The sequence below is a fragment of the Caloenas nicobarica genome, chromosome 4 (assembly GCF_036013445.1).
Source record: "Caloenas nicobarica isolate bCalNic1 chromosome 4, bCalNic1.hap1, whole genome shotgun sequence".
NCBI classification, from domain to species: Eukaryota; Metazoa; Chordata; class Aves; order Columbiformes; family Columbidae; genus Caloenas; species Caloenas nicobarica.
In genome coordinates, this window is record NC_088248.1 from 61,408,687 (window position 1) to 61,433,631 (window position 24,945).

At 35.8% G+C, this 24,945-nt stretch overlaps 2 protein-coding genes across 7 annotated transcripts in view; one reads left to right on the plus strand and one right to left on the minus strand.

Moving 5' to 3' along the window:
- KCNIP4 (potassium voltage-gated channel interacting protein 4) overlaps positions 1-12,575 on the plus strand; it is a 314,408-nt gene extending 301,833 nt beyond the window's left edge. For all 3 annotated transcript variants that reach the window (XM_065633512.1, XM_065633510.1, XM_065633511.1), the window contains 4 exons: positions 5,871-5,978; positions 7,101-7,205; positions 7,538-7,600; positions 10,996-12,575. In XM_065633512.1, the coding sequence (XP_065489584.1) occupies positions 5,871-5,978; positions 7,101-7,205; positions 7,538-7,600; positions 10,996-11,043 (324 nt within the window). In that variant the 3' untranslated portion in view covers positions 11,044-12,575. The remainder of the gene's footprint in view (positions 1-5,870; positions 5,979-7,100; positions 7,206-7,537; positions 7,601-10,995) is intronic.
- Positions 78-24,945, minus strand: PACRGL (parkin coregulated like). 4 transcript variants are annotated; one of them, XR_010606100.1, is made up of 9 exons: positions 24,565-24,945; positions 21,888-22,042; positions 20,277-20,344; positions 17,931-18,021; positions 16,934-17,068; positions 15,154-15,261; positions 14,083-14,163; positions 13,177-13,758; positions 78-112 (listed from the first exon to the last, which is right to left on the minus strand). XR_010606100.1 is itself a non-coding variant. In XM_065633513.1 (9 exons), exons 3-9 carry the CDS (start codon positions 22,023-22,025, stop codon positions 13,702-13,704), a joined length of 678 nt encoding a protein of 225 aa, XP_065489585.1. In that variant the 5' UTR covers positions 22,026-22,042; positions 24,565-24,694; positions 24,771-24,788; the 3' UTR covers positions 9,716-13,701. The 4 variants fall into 4 exon arrangements, 3 of the variants coding, with proteins under 3 accessions (XP_065489585.1, XP_065489587.1, XP_065489586.1); XM_065633513.1 differs by lacking the exon at positions 78-112 and having other exon boundaries at positions 9,716-13,758; positions 24,565-24,694; positions 24,771-24,788; XM_065633515.1 differs by lacking the exon at positions 78-112 and having other exon boundaries at positions 9,716-13,758; positions 24,656-24,779.

The window sequence follows — 24,945 nt, forward strand, 5'->3', positions numbered from 1 at the left end:
ATCTACCTTTTTCTGAGCAGCTGAAATCAATTGCCTCTTTGTGAAACCAGGAGCAGGAATGGAGGTTTTCTTCACATCTTCTGTACATAGGCTAATTCTACATGGAGTCCTTCTGGTCAAATCAGCAACAGTAGAGGCAATGAGAGAAAATATTTTTAGCAGCAGTATTTGAGAATTTTTTCTGCTGTTATCATTAAGAATAATGAGAACAAAAGAAGCTTTAGTATCTTTCCTGGACAATTGTTGACATTTGTATCTCAGACAAAAAGCCTTAAAAAATGCAGTAGATATTAAGCCCTTTTTAAAGGATTTGAATATCTCAAAATGCAGGTCTGTGTACCAAACAAACAAACAAATAAATAAATAAAGGCTTTGGAATAAATCAGGAAAATAAAAGAAGATTTTTTTTTCCATTGCCAAAATAGATGTTTCCAGTTTACTTTTGTTCAATATCAACTCAGAGAGCTGTCCAGGCTTGGATATTATTTGCCCTAATTGTGAAGCCAGAATAACTCCACTGCTGTCAAAAGACTCTTGCTTCTGTGTCCTTGTCTCATGTAGCAAGATTACAATTACAAACTATCTGATAACCATTCTAAAAGCATCCTCCTTACGTTAAAAATGTTTAGGTTTTTTTCTAATCATGTGAAAGTAGCTGCAAAATGTGAAAGTAGCTATTGTGAAATGTCAAAAACACAATCATGTCATTTCTTCCTGCTCCTTTTTATCCTAGATGCAACCGTGCCATATGCATTCTCTACCAATCCATACTCTAGTTTTCTGATTTCCATTAGAAAAAAATATAGCACAAAAGGGAGTGATTTAACAGTTTGGAGAATAAATAATCAGTCATCCCAATTTACTTTTTATATCAAAGTGTAGGAGTAAATACAATTTAAAATAATGACCTATGATTAAAAACACTCTTTGACTCTCTTCTATGTTAAAAAGCGTATGAAAATCTGAAATGGTACTGAAAGAATGTAGGTAAGAATGACATTTTTTGTGTTGCACTCTCCTTTTTCTAATGAAGCAGTGGTAGCTGGAGTTGTGGGGAAGAAGAAAGAGAGAATTTGTTCTAGCTTTTTTTGCTCTTTTTTCCTCAAATTTTAAACCATCAACAATGAAGTGTTAGACTTTAGCACAAGTTAAACGCACACCTTCATTGGATGAGATTGCCGTGTCCTTAGAGTTTTGTCATCCCTAAATCTGTGTACTCTCTGATAAAAGTGAGGCTCTCCAACTGAAGCATTATATATAGCATAAAAAACAAACTCATGAAACTGGCTGCTTTAACCTATCTCTCTGTATCCCAAGATTGTATCCATTTTGAGACTAACTTATTTCGTTACTTATGCCAAGTACTTCTGCTTTAGCATGAGGGACAGAGTTTCAGAGAACCTAGTGACCCAGGTATTGCAGGGCTCTTCTGGCCTGTTAGTGAACTGAAGATCTTTTCATCCATCAGACAGTGACAGATGTGAAAGCAAGGTTTTCATTTGCTGCATGAATATTGTAACTGAACTAAAATGAAGATCTGGGCCTCAAGGTTATTTACACAGAAAAAATGAGGCTAGTTAACTTCAGACATATAGTCAAAGGTAAATCACATTGCACCCACATGGAAATGTCCAAATCAGTACCCTTAGTTTGTTGTAGATGCAGATTAAGGCTATTCTAGATATGATCTTGAGGAAAGTCACTCAGTAATCCCACTAATTCTCAGTGCCTTTAAAATACAAAGCTGTGCCCATATGCAATGGAGTTGTTCAAAGATTTTTGTCATTTTTATTAAAAAAAAACCCAAGAACACAATTTTTGTTTGTTTATCTAAAAATTATTAATAATTCTTAGCAAAGTTGTTGGTGATTTTCTGGTTGATGTATTCCTCAAATTTTTGCATTAATTAATAAATTAACAAGCATGTTAACTCCATTCCATAGGAGAGTCCAGATCTTAAGATCAAACACAACTTTGGTATGTTACTAATATTAACAGTGATAAACAGTCATTGTCTCCAAGGCAGTAATGTGAGGGTAGCAGTTTAATGAATGTATCCAAGTGTGATTCTCTGTGTTCAACACAAAAAGGGACCTTAAAAGATCATCTAGTTCCAGCCTCCCAGCCATGGGCAGGGACACCTTCCACTAGACCAGGTTGCTCAAAGCCCCATCCAGCCTGGCCTTCAACACTTCCAGGGATGGAACACCCTCTTCTCTGGGCAGCCTGTTCCAGGGCCTGATCAGCCTCATGGTGAAGAATTTCTTCCTTCTATCCAATCTAAATCTACCCTTCTTCAGTTTAAAGCCATTACCCCTTGTCCTCTCACTATTATGCCCTTGTAAAAAGTCTGTTTCCAGCTTTCAAATTTCCATATTTCTTCTTAACAGCAGCGCCTCCTCAGTGATATTTGTTTTATGTGTGCCAAGGCTCCACCATTTCTGTCATTAACGCTCATCACTTAATTCCTTTCCAAAATCCTCATGGCTAAAACCAAAAATGGATTTAGGTGCCTGCCTATATACTTCTGGCCTTGAATGAGACATAAAGGAACACATGATCAGGCGGAATAATTTTAAGCTTTTCTGTGGATTTGAGACAGGACAGTATTAAGCTCGTTCATTAATTTATTAAGGAACTAGTTCTCCCCAAATATTTACTGAAGGATAAAGCAATCAGAAAGTCATCAACAACCTTGTTAAGAGGTAATTAATCACTGCTGTAAAAACAAAACAAACCAAAATTAATCCCAGATCACAACCAGAGGCTCTATACAGATGTAGTGCAGAACTGAAATGTGAGCAGGTTGTGATACTGAGCACCCAGAGGCTTCAAAAGAGATGCAAGAATCCTTCATTTTGCAACCCTTCAGTGTGACATGCCCCTTTCTTGCAGGAACATAGTTAGGCACAGGAGAGTTTGGCATTTAATGGAGGTCTCCAGTCTTTACAGGTGTTAGCACGCTCAGCAGGAAGCTAGCAAGGTAGAAATAGAAGCTGTGAAAAGGAGTAAAGGCAAGTACCAAAGCACAGATTTCTGTGCTTCTAACTTCGTTGCCATAGGCTGAAGAGAGAAATGACCTAGAACTGTGTCTCAGTCCAGACCTCCTCCAGAGCTGTAGGCTCCTTTGTGACCCTAGATCAGATGCACATCTCCTCACTAGGTGCTCAGCTGCATGGGACTGTCCCTCTCAGTGGACAGTGTTGGCATCCTTAGGGGTTGTAGGTGTCCAAGCATTACTGTGAATCTTATTTCAAAAATAAATAGGATCTAAAAGTAGAATTACTCCTTCCCCAAAAATCAGATGTCTTAAACCAGGAAGGACAACACATCTGGGTACTCTAGTACTGTAATTGGGGATTTGGGTTCGTGCTCCGTGCTAAATGGTGTGCCCGATTCATGCGCCGCTGTGTCGATGGTAACAAGCATATAGACAGACACTTTGAGCTTAGCTGCTACCCTCAGTAATGTTGCTTTCCTGTGTCATTCTGCACTGGTTTAGTAGCTTAACAGCTTGCATAGCTATACTGCTCTGACACACACATCATCTTCCACCATGCAGAGAATTTTTCTCTTTGAGGATCTAGCTCAAATTATCCTGTGGATTTAGCCTATATCCATTGAATCAGATTTTCTGTTTCTATATGATTTTATTGCTATATTTTTCAATTGCGTGAAAGTATGTAGCAAAGATATCCCATCCTAACTGGTCCTTATTCAGCTCATCACAACTTCTTCTTATGGTAAGTCCTTTCTGTTGTTTCTGAGGTGGACTCCTGCACAACACTCAGACAAAGGCAATGCACCTGGACTGAACTAGGTACAATTCCCAAACGTGTTGATGTAATATGGATGGGCATGACCTGATCTTGCAAAGTTTATAGCACACACCTGGAAGGTTTTTGAGTTGTCTCAGATTTTATAAGGCTATTCGGTCCTGTGCAAACCAGGTTTTTTATGCATGTTTTTTTTAAATGATGATACAAGGGCAGCCTTGGAAATGGCGATATAAATGATGCCAGGAAGCCACCTATTATAACATATGGGTGGTGCATCACAGAAAGGAAAAAAGAGAAATAATCAGGAAAAGAAACATAGATATGGTTTAGAATCATAGAATAGAATCATAGAATCATATTAATAGAATCATTTTCGTTGGAAGAGACCCTTAAGGTCATGGAGTCCAACCAGAACCTAACTCTGTTTAGGTAGAATAAATTTGGCTGGTGCCAAATTAAAAATAAATTCAGAGTTCTGAAATATAATACACTAAGAAAATGTAGTTATTGGAGACCTTTGCAAAGGACTTCAGGAAAAGCTACATCAAGAATGGAAAACAGTGCAGAAAAGATTTGAAGATATGGCACTGAATTAAAAAGGTTAATTGCTAATGCTATAATGTGATCAAATCTGTTCTGAATTTCTTTAACATTTTAATACTTAATAGTACACTGATATAGAGCTGTTTGGAGATTTAACCCTGTGACCCTCGATTAGTCATTGAGATGTAGACAAGACAAGTTGAGCAAAACTCTTTCAAGATTCATGTACCCATTTACCCCAAAGGGCATGTATACCAATAACACAGAAAATTACAACAGACTAAGAGAACCCAGAGCACAGCACTTGAATTGTTGAAAAGACTGGAGCTGTCACAAGAGCTGTCTGTGGCTCCTAGACCGTCTGAGGCTATGACATCTGGGTATGCTTCACTGTATTGGGTATACTCATTTGACTGTGTGGTACACCAGACCTTTGTAATTTATGTCTAACCTCAGTGAGATCTTTTCCATTGTTCCCGTTTTAAGGGAATGCATAAACTTTGCTGGTGCAGATAAGAATTTTTTCAGCTTTTATTATCTTTGCTTTAATGTTACTCTAAGACTTCCCATATGTCTTTGTCAATGACAAAGAAATGCACTTTTAGATACAAGCTCTTGCCATATTCTTCTCAATCTATTATAGAGACAATTTCATAGATTTATGGCTTTACAAGTTTATCAAATAGAACAAAGTGGAGGAGATGGTTAGGAAAAAAAATAGCCATTGTTAAAAAAAAAGTTTACATGCTAAGAAATACAGAATACAGGTGATAACACATCCCAGCTGGTATTTTCTCCAATCTGCAAGATGCTTACCAGATGTAAATGAGGTTTGTGCTGTTGAAACACTATTAATGATGAAACAAAATCCTATAACCAAATACGACTTATAAATAATCTCGAAAGTCTTCTGATTTATTTCTGTGGAGTAGCTCTACAGCAATAGAGTATTAGTGGGTCACAAAAGCATTAACGTGGTACATAAACACATAATAAATATTATTCCCTATCATATTTCCAAATAAAAGGTTTAAGTATTGAAGTATACTGTATCATACATGAAGTTTCAAATGTTGACTGCAGCAGACTGATCTAAGAGTCCGGGAACTACTTCCAACAAGGTCTAGATTTAAAAATACTGTAATGTTTCTTAGTAAATAGTTCTCTCCTATACTTAGATTAATCTAACTCCCACTTAAGCTTTTTTTGGATCATTAAACCATGGGAATTGCTCTTCCCTGGTATTAAGTTCAACAGGAACTGCTTATGTGAGCCATTTCAGAGGATAAATCCACTAAACAGAAAATTATGGCTTATTTTATAGAAAATGACTTAATTTACTTAATAATTATGAGTGTAGCAAACAGTGCATAGATTGTTAATTATTTTAAAAAACAGCAATCCTTAACACTGACTGTGAAGCAAAAACAATAGAAACAACACATCCTTCCAGACTTCCGTGCTTCTGACAAATGCATTATTCTGGATTTCTGAGTGTGTGTGAAAACTGCTCAATTCCACACTGACCAAGACTTTTTTTCTATTTAGGATTTTGTTATGGGTCTCTCCATTTTACTCCGAGGGACAGTACAGGAGAAACTGAGCTGGGCTTTCAATTTGTATGATATAAATAAGGATGGATACATAACTAAAGAGGTAAGTAACGTCTACTTTTTACACTAATCACTGAAACTAAAGGTTGTATATGTAAGTCCTGCTGTCAAAGAAGAATGGCTTTATTGTCAAATTAGTATTGTTATCAAATAAATATCTATTATGAAAGCCATGCTAAACCCAAAGTATCTCATTTTAAAGGCATATATAAATATTGAAAAGGGAAAATCTTCACAGAAATTGTAAAAGGTCAGAGTTCTTCAGATACAGAAATGTTTGTCTTCAACTTATGCCTATGTTTTGCATATACAGTCACTAGTAGTTTGGTACGATATTTGGACAAAACAAGAATTAAGTATGAGGGCCATAATTGTTATTCATTATACGAATCTACTTCTAAAAATTTTTACTTGAAAGAGAACTTATATAAAAAGATTCCTACACCTTATATTCTGCAAGGATTCAAACACATACTCAAATTACAGTGGGACCAAATGAGTGGCTTCATTAAAATACATGTTTTTTCAGAACTGGGTCTTTATGTAAATATATATATGATACTTAATTTTACACTTTTAGAAAAACAATTAATGATTATTATAAAAGAGTGATATATAGCATAATTTCTCTGCATACTGGCAGATAACTTTTTTTTGTAATTATTCACAAGCCACTCTACTAACAAAATTCAAAGCTGTTGATATAAAATGAGGACTCTTTACATATATGCAGGTGTGTGCATGGGTATTTCTGTTTTCTCTGGGGAAAACTCAGTTGTAAGGAGCTGATGTGTTTTGACCATTCACTTGCTGTTACAGAATTTATTTTCTTGTTTAGTTCTATTCACAAGACCTCAGGAGATTTTTCCCACAATCCATGAACTTGCACATATTCTAAATTATTTAAAATCAAAATCATACATCTGCATCTATTTAACAAGTTTATCTATGACAGCCGAACTAACATGCTAGAATTTCTAGGAACATAGTAGTTCCTTCTTGAAGCTGTTCAGTCATAAAATAAGAGGCATTGGTATTTTATCCTAAAATGTAATTCCTAAAAATCAAAATGTAATTCCTAAAAATCATTTCTGTGTTCTGAGTCAAAGCAGTGTCTATTAATACAACACACCTTACATTACACAAACTTTTTTTTTTTCTTCAGGAAATGCTTGATATAATGAAAGCAATATATGATATGATGGGGAAATGTACCTATCCTGTTCTCAAGGAGGATGCACCTAGACAACATGTGGAAACATTTTTCCAGGTGGGTTAGGTAACTAAGGAACCAAAAAGACTGCTCTGTTAGCAGGTATGGAAAGATTTTCATTGTTGTAACAGTTTTGTATATCCTACCAATTTTTTAATCCTTTTTCTTTTCTGTGGTTCTGTCCCAGGTTTCTCAGATCTACTCATTACACCTCGCTTTTTCAATAATAAGCTCCTTAAGCTTATTCTAGTATATCACTTACTACGTCTTTACAGCATTTTGGCCTGGTTGTTCCCAGGTCGACAGATAACTGAAATGAATAATAAAAATGACTTATTTTACGCAGGATTTCAGGAGGATAAACATACATTCTTATTCTTTCTGAACAGAAAATGGACAAAAACAAAGATGGAGTAGTTACCATAGATGAATTCATCGAGAGCTGCCAGAAAGTAAGTACCCAGTGATAAGTCCTGAACCTGCATCTGTTGGCTGATGCTATCATAGTGCTGCACAGATTTCTGGAGTGACAGTGATGGTACTCCTAATACCAGAGACAGTATTTCTTCAAGGTAGAGTATGTATGTACACTACTACACAAAACCACTATACAATGTAAATAAATTTGTGACCTGAATCTACAGAAGAGATGTTATATACAAGCTGTCATTGATTATTAGATGACTGCGCCTGCATCCCTTCTTTAACAGTGGGGGCTTTTTTGTACTTGATAGCAAAAAAAGTTTCTTCACATTCAGCTAAATATTTATTCCTGTCTTCTGTCCATGCTGACGAACACATTCCTATTACAACTGACATATAGTCACAGTAGTAATAATAATAATATTGCTTGAGAATTTATCATCTATACGAGTGTTTCTCAAACAGCAAGTCATGACCTGCTGGAGGCCTTAAAAAGGGAGAGTGCAAGGAGCTTTCTGAGTGTTGGATGGCAGGAGTTAACAGCAGGCAAGTTTTCTCAAGGCAAGAAAGTGAGAACTGATTGTGATTATTAGTTGCAAGTGTTTACACAACCCAGGTGCCTGTTGATTTCCTTCAACTGCTGAAAGCAGCTCATTGCCTCTAGAGCCAGGAACGAGAATAAACTTCTGCAGCAGGAATTACAGCCTGTTTTCACTCCTCTGCCCTTCAGAACACGGCTTGCTCTCAGATCAGGAGGTGATACAAGGAAAGATAAGTTGCATTTTCAAAAATTTAAGGAAGTACTGTTAATTTGTCTGTTAAAGAATGCAAGAAAAAGAATCATGATATAGCACAAAATAATGATGACGAGTCTTTGGCGTGATACGAGGCTGTTATGTACTGCAAAGTGTCATGTTAGACCTAGTGACAGGATATGCTTGATTACAGTATGCAACACTATTTGTTACAGTGAGAAATATAAGGAATCATAGTAGTGTTCTACTGATACCTCATCCAGGCTGACTCTGATTTAATATGAGCTGACACAGACCAGCAAGCTAGCCTGTGTGCATTGCTGCTTATCTCCTGTACCAAGAAGAGAGCAGCAGACAAGAGACGGGAGAGAACATGACTAGCAAGACAAATGCAGTTAGTCAGTGATTGTTTTTTAAGCATTCAGAATAGGGAAAGCTGAACATGAAATAGCAAAGATGCTCTAGAATTGGTCTATTTTTATATGCATCTGTAGTTACTCCTTGGGGATAACTTTTCTAACTGTGGCTGTTCTGTATATCCTTAGCAATGTGTATTGCATAGTGTCTTATCTGTTGGCAGTGTTCTATTGCATTGACCATGGTTCTAACTTGTCAGGCAATGATAAAAAGGCGTATTTTCTGCAGGGGTAACCCATTCCATACACAATGTTGATGGTCTGGGTGAGCCTGAAAACAACAAAGGAGTCATCTCAAACTTCAGTAATAAAAACTTCATGGTTTGTGCTTCATATGGACTAATACCTCCTAATGTCTTGAATTAGGAATCATTCAATGAATCCATTACAAAAAATTGTTTAGAAAAATGTACTGAAAAAAGAGGCAAATGAGAAAGATATATTTGCCAAAGAATTTTAATGCAAGTATCTGCGGGGTTTTTTTTTGAAGATGGAAAAAAGCTACTAAAAGTCACCATGTTTCAAATATTGTGAGAAGCCTCTATGTTCTTGTGAAGACTCTTCCCATTTGACTGATTACAGGAGGGGCTTTGGAAGTCTTATGTATAGAAACAGCAAACCTCAGAAATATCAGGTTGATTATAGAAAACTACTAGTTTCATTAGTGATGGTACATATATTATAAAATTGGCACTTTCTAAATTAAGAGCATGTTGCTTGCTTTGCACATTTGCTGAGCTTAGTTGCCGATGTATATAGAGAAACATTTGTAAATAATTAAATGATAAATGATTCCAGTTAAACCAAATTTTAACCTTACATTAATCAGTGATCATGAATAGTATAGTGATGTTTCAAAACAATGCAGTGGGAAAAAGTTTATTTGAATTTAATATAGTAATTTAATAAAGTAAATGTCTTATACAAACTTTTTAAGTATTAATCTACATATTTTTGATATTACATATCATTGCTTTTATAAGTTAATCAGCACAAAATTGTGCACAGATCACTTCTTACAGCAACATCACTTGAGATGACATACAGAATTTAAGATGAAAAAGCCCACTATGCATGGTTTATAACATAAATTGAGAAAATTACTCAGACTTGTCATTTTCTACAAAGCAAATCACCCACTAGACTGAACAGTGAATAATTTCACTGGGAATTGATACTGAACATGTGTTATTGGAACATTAATGTACAGAAGGCCTATATACCTATCAGTAGCAGAGAATATTATGAGGGTTTTATGTGGACCTTTTTCACAAAACTTCCTAAAATATTCTATCAAATTCAGTCTTTATATCCACTAGAATTAAAGATGGCTAGATTATCTCTCAAGAAAGTACTGAAGGGTATGCATTCAGATTTAAAAAGAAGATCATTACAGTGGGGAACAGCAAATGCCGAGCGTGTAATATACTCTTCTATTGTATTGTGCAACCAACTGTTGATCCAAAAGTGCCACCAAATATGTGCTACTACATGTAAACTCTTTCTTCTATACACTGAAAAGTAAATGTTACGGGAAAAAAAAAAAAAAAGATATTTTTCCTGACTGCTGTGCTGAAAGTTATTTACTGATAAAAAGTGGAGTACAGAATGGTGCATCAGTAAGGATTATGCAGAACTTGGAAGCTGAAGGTTTTATTACCTACCTAATGCAAAGCAATCAGGAAGCAGAAGTAGCACTGGAAAGCATCTACATCTTTCAGTGTGAACACATGGAAAAACTGAGCTGAGGAGTCAGAGTGTTATTTGTGGAACTGACTTAACTTTGGTTCATGCAAAGATGTACACTTAGATCTATTTTATTTTTGAGGTCATCCCTAGCTATGCAATAGGATGCCCTAAAATTGTAAAAAGGCTCCTTTGTGAGATACACAGGACTAGCACTTTCATGTAGGGATTCACACTTCAGATACAACCATTATTCCTTGAGTACTTATTGTATATATGTATTTCGTTATACTGGATATAACCTCTGAAATACTGCAGACTTTATTTTCTTAACATGCTGTTGCATTCTGGGCAATTTTCATTTAATTAATATATTAAAAAAAAAAAAATCTATTTAAGTGTAGATCTATTAACAACCTTTTTCTGCTAACAGTTTCTCCAAACAAGCTGAAAAATAATGTTGTCATTAACTAAAATACAGTTAGTTCTACCCAATTTCACTATAGATATTTGTCAACACATTTGTAATGATGTATGATTTGGGGGTTTTTGTTATCTCTTTTACAGGATGAGAATATAATGCGATCCATGCAGCTCTTTGAAAATGTGATTTAATGAAGACATTAGGTCTACAACTAATGGACAAATATGAGCTATTCTGCAACATTAAAAGATGGATTTCCCACTTCATCATAAATAAAATAACTCAGCTTTACACTGAGATGTATTATGCAAATAGATTTTTTTTTATTATAAACTTTTCCCCCAAAAAACTTTCTAAAATGCACAACTTAGCATTTCAAAAATGGCTGCTTAGTTAATAAAATTGTTCTGAAAAGTCAGATTTTTACTCCAAACCCAATCAAAACAACATCTGACATTATGCAGCTTTATTATCACTCCAACCTCTAGATAAAATAGATACTATCACAAGAAGATTAAATAAATACTCTTAGTTTTGCTACTCATTTCTACTGGATTAATCTCCAGACGTTTGAGTGTATTTCTTAAATCTTAGCTTCTACTTTATACAGAGGCATTACCATGTATTTTGTTTTCACATTTGTCTGGTGTAATCCCGATTTTTTGAGTAACACTGAGTTAAAGTGCTATAATCAATGTATGATGCAAATCTTGCTGCAATTGCCTTCCACCTTTGACTTGCTTTTCTCTTAAAAAAAAAAAATCCAAAGCTAACAAAATAGATAACTTGAGAGGAAGAACTGTTATAGAAAAAATAAGCAATTGCTTATTGGTAGATTTACACCCTACCAAATACAAGTAAGCTTCTATCAATCACACTTAACTAGTAAATCTGCATTTAATTAATCATGACATGAATATCAGGAGTCCTGCATACTGTATTTCTAATTCTTCTTGGATGTGTCTGCAAAGTTCTCTGCATAAAATTAAGGATCTTCTGACTTTAGATTTTTCATGAAGAAACCTTAACTGGATCCTAATACTGTTTTCATGAGTATGTGTCTTTCTGCCTTTAATGAAGAAAAAGGCATGAATTCCTTTTGAAGCTTCCATTCCACTTTGGTGCTCAGAATGAATATCACTATGTAGTAGCATCTACTAATACTGACTGCTAGACCAGCTAACATCTGTTTCAGCTTTTTGTAATATCTTTAATTATGAGATGGAATCAGGAAAAAATTGGAAACTTCAGCTATATAATATCATCTATACGTGACAACTGTACTGTGTTTTTTTTAAGGAGTTATTTCTTCATTAAGATTGGAGCTACCTTAATTCTGAACCCAGAAAGATTTTTCTAAAAATGTATGTACCTAAAATCGAATACTGCCCCTGCCATGTATTTTTTAAGATATATTGTCCACAGAGTTTATGCCAATACTCCAAACTAGGTGAAAAGCTACCAGAGACAGGCCAATCTTCATTGTGACATCGCTGCAGAAAGGGGATTAATGAAGTAGAAAGAATGTTGTAAGTATTCTTTTGCAAAAATAAATCAGGTATCTATTCTGGTGTAGAGATGGGATGTTAGAGGCATGTTGAAGGCCGCTCTGCTATCACCAGTGTAGGATAAGAGTAGTACAATACATGTACACCTGAAATCTGCTGTAGTGTGTTTGCGTAAACTAAATGTGCACATTTTGTAACAAAAAATAATAAAGTAAACATGAAGAAAAGATGCATGTTTGGGTTTTTTTGAGTTGTTAAACAAATACTTGTATTTCTTCCGATTAAAAAATAATATTGCTGGCAAAAATGTTTAAAGAAAAGCTTAAATACCTAGATCTTGACTTAGCAGAGTTCTGATCTCTGCAGTGATCTTAGCAGGCTCCTGAAATAAATTTCATTTAGCTGAGCAGTGGTAATTTTCCAAAAATTCTGAAATAGCTTTCACATGACATACTTTTTAACAGCCTATGTGACAGCATCTTCTGATGACCAAAAAACCAAAACCAAAAACCCAACAACCAACCAACCAAAAACACCCCACACAAAACCCGCAAACACCCTTCCAACAGCTTTAAATTTGAGAGTTAAATTTTCCACAGCAGAAAAAGTTGTACAGCAAATTTTGTTACTTCAGTCAGCTCTCCCTACAGAGTAACTCAAATATCTATAACAACATGAACCCTGAACAGTATTTATTACAAAACCTGTTAGGAATTATTTTGCAATTGAGTTTAAATGCATTCATGTACAAACGCTGAATCCTACCAGTTCAGTTTTGCACCATATGCCACCTGTTCAGTACCTTCAGCTTCATACCTTAAAAAGCTGATTTATTGAGAGTGTAGATGCATTCTTGTGATTCTACATCTAACCCAGTAAGTCCTGGTGAACCCAAATTGCATCTGTCTGTGCCTGTGCAACAAATGAAGTTATGTGCTTCAAAACCAGGTATACATATGTAATTTAACACCAAGTTAGTTACTATTTAGGTAATTAATTACAGCCAAAAACATACTAAGCACTGCAGATCAATTAAAGGAAATGGTAATTTACAACAAAGTAAGAATCAATATTTACTGTGTTTTTGAAATAATAGCCAGTTAGTCAATATCATTGTAAGCACAATGCATATGCAAATAGCAGCCAATACAGAGTTATGTTAAACAATCTTCCATAATTCCATATTCACAAACTGATAGGACTTTTCCCACTCTCCATCATACTTAGGAATTGTGATTATTTTAAGAGAATATATCATACGCCAAATAGGTGTTAGAGATGTTCACAGGCAGTTTCTTTCCAAACTTCACCTTACAGTACAAATCACTATAGATTTCTTCTTCAAGAGGAGATAGGACAATAGGTTGGAATTTTAGATTTTATGATAGCCACAGCTGCCTGTTGACAAAAATAAAACAAATGTGAATAAAATAAGGAGCACTAGCACTATATATGAGAGTATTCATATAGTGTCTATAAATTGTATGATTCACAGCTTTTAGTTATCTTTGTCATTATTAAACAGTAGAGAACTAAAAGTTAATATTAGCTGAGAAATTTACTGTCAAAAGGGTGAAAGCCTGTGTTTTATGCAATATGAATGGTTGTGACGTCAAAATAAGCAGTTTTCAGAATGGGGTTATAATCTGAAAGGCTGGAAGTTGTTTTGGCAAAGTTGCATTCAAATGTGCAGATTACAGAATAATCATCTGGACAACTCACCTTTCCACCATATTGTTCCAACTTTTGTAAAGCAACAGTAGTTTTTTCTCTAAATTTCTTGTCCATTAATCTCCTTGAAAGCTATTGGAAAAGTAAAACAAAAAGGTTTGTTGCACAATGTAGTACAATATATGCAAAGAAGCCAATATAGTTCTATTTTATTACTTTATTTTATCTTGCTTTGTAAAATTAAAGCTGAAAAGAAACATCACTTTATAGCTTATAACTGACGTCAAACTACGGACCTCAGTCAAGGCAAAGGCGATAAAATGTTAATTGATGAGAAAATGTAAATTCAAAGAAGACTCAACTGTTAGCCAAAAAATACTTTTTTTTCTTTTAGCAAACAAATTTTAAAGAGGTTTCAAACTTTGAAAAAAAAAAGTAATTCTTAATGTGCTGTCCACAAGAAAAGTTAACACATTGTTCACGTACACTGAAAGAGATTTATTATAGTGGAAATACTTTAAAGATAACTACTGCAATTTCTCTCTTCTGCACTGGGTATCTAAACAGTCCTGTTATTTTTGCTGTAAAAGTGCACTTTGGGAGCAGGCTAAATGAAACATGAAAAGCCTGTCTGACAGAAGAAGGATGTCTACGGAACGACTCAGTATAAAAATAATTTCCACAATCCCACTCTGTTTCATGAAAACCTCCTTGTGCAGAATTCCCATCTGAAAGAAGTGGGAATATTTGCTTAACTTATTGAAAGTTTCACAGATCTGTTTTTAAATATTCACACTTAAAATGCAAAACTCATTTTACAATAAACAAAAACTTCTCCTCAAAACCTAGCACCTGTTTCACCTTAAGCTTGAAGCTGGATCTTTTTCAAATAGTAGAGACAACACTTCCATTTTTTTCCAATTGACATTAAACAGCAGGTTTTGGACCTTGCTAGAACTTTATAAGTCACCATATTGCTAAAGAATGATAGACATAGAGGAATATATGAAGTAATGCTTTTCACGGAAGTGCTGTGTCCTCCACTGTATCTGTGCAGATATTATAGTAAACATCTCAACAACAAATATAGATGCTTTTTTTAATACAGCATTAAAAACTTACATTTGTGAGTAGATGCTTAAGATGATCATTAAGAGGTGGGCCAACAACAGCACTCAGTTGAACTAAAGCATCCAATCCCCTTCCAAATACTTCATCATCTGAATGGGCCTTCAGAGCGTGAAAAAGAAAACCGTCAGTAATATTCAGAGGCACAAGTTCTTCAAAACTGCAATCTCTACATTATGACTACATATAGTATTTTTAAAAATTCAAACTACTGTGCAACTGCTAATTGTTATAATGTTACAAGTTCAGAAGTACAATATGACTGAATATTAGTATCTAGAGGTAACATTTGAAAACCGAGGTACATTTTTAGAATAGAAAACAAAGGTATCCACAAAATGTCAGCGAAACTCTTACATTTCTTCTGAAACAAGGAAACCAGTATTTTTTTATTGATGAAATTAAAAAATCGGCAGGCAAAATAAACAGTTTGCCACAACAACAATTGTAATGCTTCACAGCATATTAGGAAGAACCCTTAAATTGTGGGTATGTTGAAACTGGGAGACAACATTTTACTTACAAATGTAATTAATTCAGGGTAATTTCTGTGTAATTCATAACAATTAATTGTCTTTGTTGGAGAAACACAGGAGCCAATGACTTTCTGGCTCAATTAATTTAGTCCCCTACCAACTACAGCTTTGTCACCTGCCAGCAATTATCTGACTCTTAACTACTTCTAGGGTGCTTTGTCATCTTTATTGCTCCCATGGAAGGGTTACACTAAACCTGAGTTCTCTGCTTTGGTTATCTCACTCCTCCTTTAGCCGTGAAATTGACTCATGACAATTTATTTTATTCTTGGACTAATACTGACCTTTATTTTAAACAGTTATTTTTCCACTCTGACATCTGGTCCCTGAACATATTGGCTTTTTTTTTTTTTCTAACTAGAAGTCATCAACTGCTTGTGTAGTAGAAGGTTTAACAAGACTTTATACCAAAACAATGCAACAATAAAAATTATCAGTAGAGTAACAGCAACTGGAAGAACAGACAAGCATAATTCTTCTAATATTGCCTTCCAAATTAAACCAAAGATACTGATAACACATAATTCTGATCTTGTATTAATCTCTGATCTGACATCACAAAGAATTTTCAAACTTCTAGCCATCTCTACAAAACCAGAACTGAGACACAGCTAGATTAAAGGACAGCAAGTAGCTGAACCAGAAAAGGGCTCTGAAAGATATGAAAAAGATCCAAAAGATATTACCTTTAAGTTCAATACTTTATCTTATTTTCTGAAGGAGTAGAAAAGTTAAAAATATTTTTAAAATTAAGAATATTACTTCAAGTATTTTAACTGTATTCTTCCCTTTTCCTCATTGGCATATTCTGAGGTTTTTTTTGTAGTACGTGTTGAATTTTTAAATTTAACATTTGAGCATTTATTCTTGCATCTCCATTTTACTTAATCTCTTTTTTTGCATGCTATTGTGTGCATATATAAAAATGCCCCCAATATATATTTATTTCTGCTTATATTCAGATCTTTAATAGAACATTTCCACAGAATTTGCCCATAGCTACTCTCATACAGCTATACAAGGAGTTGCCCATCTGAATTGACAGTTAGACATATTTACCTAATAAAACCAAGACAGGATTAATATAAGAAAAAAAAAATTGTTCCCACACCCCCAAGCCCCAAAACAAAAGCCAATACAATAGATTTATCACATTAGTATCTTCCGTGTAGTCCTCACCAGCACAAGAAAAAAGGAAAAAAATCCATGAAAATACCTGCATGAAGAGTAAGACATACCAGTGCAGCTTTTAACACTGGAACTAGGCGAGGCAATAAGGGAATTGCTTTTTCAGTAGCACCTTCAACCATAAGTAATTCTTTAAAACCCTCCTTTGAAACAAAAGTATAGGGATGTTTTGTCTCTTTTAGACCCTGTTTCAAATGTAAAACATGTTTGCTTAATAGTTGGACTTCTTTTAAACAAAAACACATTAAAAAATTTCCACAGAGCAGCAAGATAAAGTTTAGATTTTGTTACATCAGTTCAAAACATAAAATACACTAACTCCACCATGTGGAGCCATTGAGTACAACTCTTCTCACAGAATATTTTTATTTTTCTTTTGCAACATTGAATGTTAAAACTTGCATTATAAATACTGTCAATTCAATCAATATTTGTTCTTCATTTACTTTAACTACCCAAGGTAATTTTTCAACAAGACTATGAACAATAATAGGCTGTATTTGTAAATGTTTTTCATACCCTAAAGAAAAAAAAAAGGGGGGGAACTATGTAAGGAAAAATACCTTCCACCACACACACCCTCCTGCAAAACCAAAAGCATGTAGATGGTACAAATATGCACTTCCAGTGAAGACCTGACAGGCAGAACTCAAAGATTTAAAGCCATATGGCTGAAGTGTTTCTTCTTTCCATAATAAGAGCTCTAAGTTACTTTGGGAATTGACAGCTTCGTTTAATCTTAAAAAAGAAAAAAATGGATTGAAGTATTTAATTCAACAGTTGGCTATCTGGGTATCTGTCTTGTATTTGGCCAGTATCTTGAAGATTAAGTAGCTCTCCCTAGCTCTCTCAAAATGCTCTGATTAAAGAACTACAAATAGCAATGTTCTTGAACATCTTCATCCATACAAGATCCTCATAAATATGGGGGTTTTTTTCATACTTCCCTAGTAGGTGAGTCTACTAAGGCAAGCTTAGCTTGTTACAAAATGACATTTGCAAATAGGAAATCCTGTATGCTTAACTTTGCAAGAAAATAGAGTTTACCTCTGCCAGTGTTACAAGAAGAGGATCAAAGGGAACAGTTTCAGGAAGGCATTCCCATTGCAGTCTGTGCTTTACTGAGCCATGCACTAACCTATATAAAGAATAATTTTTTAACAAATTAACATATAATAAGATATAATTCATTTCCAACACTATTCACTTGAAATATGCCACTAATTGGTTTACAATATCACTATAATGTTATGTACACAATTTCAATACATACTGCTCTCCTCAGTGAAACATATAATGGTAATTAACAAGGCAAATATTATGATTCCCAAATACGGCAGTTTTCAAAATTCTGCTCCCAATCACATAGAAATCAGAAATTAAAAGATATAATGATGATAGATGCCTCTCATACTGACACAGAAGATGCTCCCTTTGCAAAGTTACTTATTTTGATAAATATCAAGAAACATTTTCCTCAAATAACAAATGGTAATGGAAATCAGTTGAAACGGAAAGAAAATCGTATTGGAATTCAGCTGTTATTCCTAAGATACAGATAAAGGCTATGTATTAATGACTATTTTATAGATGTATATACATGTATTAATGATTACTTCCATTTTTGTTAAGCAATTCTGCATCCACTTGACAAAACACTAAAGTGCTTATTTTCTAGACAAATATATAATACAGAAAAGTAACTTAAAATACCACTAACTATTACTTAAAAGTAGTTTTGTTAATATTTTATATTGTTTACAACTACAGAATTGGAATATTCAAGAAAATGTTGTCATACTAATTACTTCAGACACAAAAAGACTGCAAGATGTCTACTTACTAAAACGGCACTTATTTTATTATCATTGTTAGTAGGAAAGTAAACACCATTACACGAAAAAATCAACTTCTTTCATGGAAGAGGATTAACAAACCAAAAGTGCAAACATCTAGCTATTTTTTAAAACTGCAGCTTAACTATTAACACTACCTAAAAAAAGAACCAAAAGACTGCTACCCAACTACATCCCTAGTAGATGAGGGAAAGGCTGTGAATGTTGTGTACTTAGACTTCAGAAAGGCCTTTGACACTGTAGCCCACAGCATTCTCCTGGAGAAGCTGGCAGCTCATGGCCTGGATGGGGGTACTCTGTGATGGATAAAAAACTGGCTGGAGGGCCAGGCCCAAAGAGTTGTGGTGAACGGAGCCAAATCCAGTTGGCAGCTGGTCACGAGTGGTGTTTCCCAGGGCTCAGTATTGGGGCCAGTTCTGTTTAATCTCTTTAACGATGATTTGGATGAGGGGATCGAGTGCACTCTTACTAAGTTTGCAGATGAGACCAAATTGGGTGGGAGTGTTGATCTGCTGGAGGGTAGGAAGGCCACACACAGGGATCTGGAGCGGCTGGATCATTGGGCTGAGGCCAATTGCATGAGGTTTAACAAGGCCAAGTGCTGGGTCCTGCACTTGGGTCATAACAACCCCAGGCAGCGCTACAGGCTCAGGGAAGAGTGGCTGGAAAGCTGCTTGGCAGAGAGGGATCTGGGGGTGTTGATTGACAGCCGGCTGAACATGAGCCAGCACTGTGCCCAGGTGGCCAGAAAGGCCAACAGCATCCTGGCTTGTATCAGGAATAGTGTGGCCAGCAGGACCAGGGAAGTGATTGTGCCACTGTACTCGACACTGGAGAGGCCCCACCTTGAATCCTGTGTTTGGTTTTGGGCCCCTCATCATAAGAAGGACATTGAAATACTAGAGAGAGTGCAGAGGAGGCGATGAAGCTGGTGAGGGGCCTGGAGCACAAGTCTTACGAGGAGCAGTTGAGGGAACTGGGGCTGTTTATCCTGGAGAAAAGGAGGGTGAGGGGAGACCTTATGGCTGTCTGCAACTACCTGAAAGAAGGTTGTAGCACGGAGGATGTTGGTCTCTTCTCCCAAGTAGCAAGTGATAGGACAAGAGGAAATGCCCTCAAGTTGTGCCAGGGGAGGTTTAGATTGGATATTAGGAAAAAATTCTTCACGGAAAGGGATGTCAGGCATTGGAACAGGCTGCCCAGGGAAGTGGTGGAGTCACCATTCCTGGAGGTGTTTAAAAGGCGTTCAGACGAGGTTCTCAGTGACATGGTTTAGTGCTAGAGTTAGGTTAGGTTATAGCTGGACTCGATGATCCTGAGGGTCTCTTTGCACCTAAATGATTCTATGATAAGACAATTTCGAAGACTTGCAAAACTGCTTTCTACTTTGAAAAGTGTTAAATATCAGAAATCTTTTCAGAAATGAATGGAATCAAACAGCCTAAATAAAAGAATAAACAAGAATAAATGTATTTGAATCTCCATAATACTACCTAACCTTAATTTATTTAGTAAAAAATAAACAAAACCAACACACCTGCATGGAATGCCACCTTTAGCGTATATGGCAGCAAATGCAGAAGGTGGTCGAGAATGAGCACCAAACTGTGAAGAAAGTACATTATTTATTCATAAAAGTAATGTTTGATAAAAACTTTAAAGATGTTTAAACTGCAGTTTACCAAAAAGGAACTCAGTCATATAATTCTAAAGCTAATAAAAAAAACCCCTGCAGCTATGGGGTGGAAAACATATATTTGGTACATTTATCAGAAAACTGCTTTTAAGAATTGTCTGGCTACGAAGTTGAAAAAATGAGTAAATAATGTAGAATTAGTGCTCTCCTGATGGAGTATCCTTATTTTTCTCTTTTCTCTTGAAAATCTTAACACTGAAATCTTACAAATTCTCTTCTTAACAGATTAAAGACCTCTCACTTTCCTGATGCTCTTATTGTTGTTATACTAGTAACATACAGAAGGCAGATTTTTTTCTGATTTCATCTTGAGTATAGACAAAATTAAAGAGTGACAAGATGTGAGAGAAACACCAAATGTTGGACGAAACGGTATGAAGGCACTGCGCATCAGCAGGAAGGTTCATGCTGGATGAGAATCTAGGGAGGACTCACTGGAGAAGGAAACCAGGAGCTTCACAGAAGAAAAGCCTGCACAAAGTTGTTTTTTGTCATATACATGCTTCTTATGCATGTGAACTATGATATTATTTCTTAGCATGGTCATTCAATGTGACTTCCCAGATTAAACCTCTTATCACAAAGCATGTAGTAGGTAATGCCATGAAATCTTAATTTTTATGTTTTGAGTATTTGAACCTACATTAAGATCGTTAAAATTGTGTGCTTGATTTGACAAATTCTTGGCTTAATTAAAGTCATTGTACTACCTGCAAAAAAGTTTCAAGAAAAAAAATGCCCGTACAAAAGTATTCAGCCTCTGCTTATGGCAAACAAGTACCTCACAAAGTACTCCTGCATTTAGTTTGTTTTCCAAAAAGTCTGTGACATTACCAATTGTTTGGCTGATATGGCCCAGTGGTGAGCTTTAACTCACCCACTCAAAGCTGGTTCTCCAGGCCCAGGACTTCCGTGAAATAAACAACTCCTTTCACCAGTCTTCTGAGAGCCCAAATTTTTCCCAAAGTATTACATACTGACAGTACCTCGGTGTTTCAAGTCATACTCACTAGCAATTAATTTGCTAGATTTTGTGAGGTCTAGATGATCTTTGAGACGCTACCTGATTTTTGGTTTCATTGCATAATTGAGATCAGTTCCTCTAAAGCAGCAGGTGCCAAAATATGTAACTATACCAAAAAAACCCCACAACCCTTTTTAAATTTTAGCTCTAAATCTCTTTTTAGGGCAAAAGTACATGGAAAATAAAAAAGTTACCATCCAAGCCACAATTGTACCAAAGCTCCTTTTTTAAAAAAGTAATAAACATGTTATGTCTCAGGCATTTGAGCTTATAAATTAGGGAATATATGATTAATTTAAAAAGTTTAGTTTGAATTTACAAAACTGGACCAGAAGAAACACGTCCTGCATGCATTTCATAAAGTAAGGAAAGTTCTTCCAACGTGAGATTTATTTTAAACAAACAGAAAACCTACCCCCTGTACATACCGGATTAATAGTTTTAGGATTCAGCTTGTCGCTAGGCTTTGGCTGTGGTTTAATTGCAGGTTTTGGAGAACACGGCAGAGGAGATGTCTTGCTTTTCTGTACTGCAGTCTTTGGTTTTATTTGGATGCCTGATGACATTCTTGGAACATTACTTCCTAGAATAGAAAAAGATTAAAAACATAATATAGTTTTGATTCCTACATGACAGAATATCAAGGGTTAGAATCCCCAGGTACAAAGACTGACATGAACAGTCAATCAAGAATATCTGAATAAGTGTACCAGAAAATAAATCCTTATTCTTATATATCTTAAGCAGTGCACAGCATAATTTTGAGAGTCTCATCACTCCATCTTTCAAGTGCACACATCTCCTAGTCCTGCACTGCTCCCATTTACTTCTGTACTTCGAGACCTGCAACAAAAGTGAAATTAGCTACAGGCTGCCTTCAGGGTAGCCTACAGAAATCCGAGCAGCATCACAGTGTTCAGCAGAACAGCCCAGAGTGAAATAGGCTACTTGGGTACAGCTACAGCAGAAGACAGTAAATATTTGAGGAAAGGCCAGGATGAAGGAATGAAGACAAGAGCAAGAAGATTCAGGACACAAAAAGCAAAACAGGATCAATAAGAAAACAGAAATGTAAAGCAGTAAAGAAAGAACATATAAAACAAAATTCAATTCCAGTAAGAAGAAAGTATTTTTTTATAAAGAATGCAAAAATAAATTTCCGTGTACATCCTTAAATAAAGATTCAGGTACACATATCTTCTAAATGTTAATATACCAGCTACACATGTTATTACATATGTATATAATTGGGTTAAAGTGTCCATGATAAAAATCTACTGCCTATTTAGTTTACCAAGCCTGACACTAGGATGAATAATATAAATTATTCCGAGGAATAATTTCAGGTTTTAAGAGAACCGGAGAATCATTTAGATTGGAAGAGACCTTTAAGATCATAGAGCCCAACCATAAACCTAACACTGCCAAGTCCACCACTAAACCATGTCCCTAACTGACACATCTTTTAAACACCTCCAGGGATAGTGACTCAACCACTTCCCTGGGCAGCCCATTTCAGTGCTTGATAACCCTTTTGGTAAAGAAATTTTTCACATTATCCAATCTAAACCTCCCCTGGTGCAACTTGAGGCCATTTCCGCTTGTCTTACCACTTGTTAATTGGGAGAAAAGACTGACACCCACCTTGCTATGACCTCCTTTTGCAAGGTGATGACACTCATTTTTGTGATCAACATGATTAAATTCCAAACACTGAGATAAGGATAAATTAGAGGCAGATTTTTTCTTGTTTTCTTCCACTCCCTCAGCTCTGTAAGCCACCTGCCATAATCTCTGCTAGAATCTTGTACATGCAGTTCTTGTTTAGCTTGGTTTCTCTAATTCTTCCCTCCAGTCAAAACTTCCAGTCAAGTATATTTGCCATTATCTAAACTACTAAATATTTTGGATTATTTGTGCTTCTAGTAAGAAGAGATAAGGCCCCAGCACTTGTGTTTTACTGAATGCTGAGAAACAACATATAGTAATAACTACCAAATTAGCTAAAATACAAAGCAAAACTAAAATTGAAAGTTTAAATCAAGACCTCTTGACTGATGATTTAATCACAACCAGTGATTTTAATCAGTTCACCCACTGTACATCCTGGTTTCTCTTTCCTACCATTTTCAGAATATGGCCTGTCTCCAGTGACTTTGTAAAAGACAGTGACTCCAGTCTTTGTAAAAGAACTAATATACCACAATTAGACAATCAAAAGTGTCTTCAGAACACACAAAAACTTAAATGACACTTATGGGAACTACTCTGTTTGTAAAATGCAAATAATTAAAATCAGAAATAATTTGAAGCCCTAGAAGGCAAACAATAACATAGAAAGTTTACCGATTTTGTAAGTGCCAGCTTATTATCTCAAAACACTAATCACATTACAGTTAAAAACCATATTTCTAACTATCAGAAAAATAAGAATCAAAATGGTTTTATACTATAAAATCAGCAGCTAAGTTCTTGACATTAGCATTATATATCACAAAATAGCACTATCAGTGTCAAACTTTGAAATGTACAATTGCTTATAATGCAGTCATTTTGCTAATAATAACGTATGTATTTGTCTCAGAAAAAATATTCAGAAGTAATTCATGTGTATTCAAATGCTTTCCTCTTCCAAGAAGTAATCAATATACATACCAAGGACCTTACTAAGTTTTTAACTAATGGCAAAATCTAGATGCATTTGAAAAGTCACTGGTTGTACCATCAGAGAAAGTGAAAGGTGTGACAACAGGCTGGGACAACGTTAGCCCTCTGGGACAAAAGTAAAGATAAGAGTTAAGGATAAGGGTTTTGTAAAAACACAACTAAGATAACATGCCTATGTATTGCCAGAGGAGGAGGTGGCAAAGAGTGGAAAAAGAGCTTTTCATAAGGAGGTCTCAGGCTTCAGAGCAAGATAAAAGGTCTTGTGTAGTCAAGAGCTGGGAGAGTCACATGCATTTGTAGACAGGTCAGACAGCAGAACTACAGTTATGAATCAAACAAGTGACATGCAAGACTTGACAGAAAAATGAACCAACCTAGTGGCAGATGGCAGACTGCAAGCAGAGGACAGAAATTTTCAAGTAGAAATAGAAAAATCACCTTTCTTTCAAAGGAGGAAAAGTGTGGCCTAGAGTGTGGGAACAGCGGGATGAAAGTAAGCAGGATTTTAAAGGCGAGGTTGCTCGCTAACCCTGGCAAGTGTCAGCTCTCCCGCAGTGTCGCTCGGGCTCTGTAAGAACGAGACAAGGGGCACCAAGAGGCACAAACAGCAAAGCTCTGGCAAGTCGCCACAGACCCACACTCACGAACACCGTGGGACATCAGAAGACCCAGCGAGACGACGAGGCGGGAGGCGCACGCGCCTCTTTCAGGTGGCCTCAGGGGACGGCGGGGCCGGCGGGCAGCGGTAACCCCTCTTCGTACGGGCCTCTTGGGAGCGGCAGCGCGCCGTGCCCCGGGGGCTCGCTGCGGGGCTGTGCC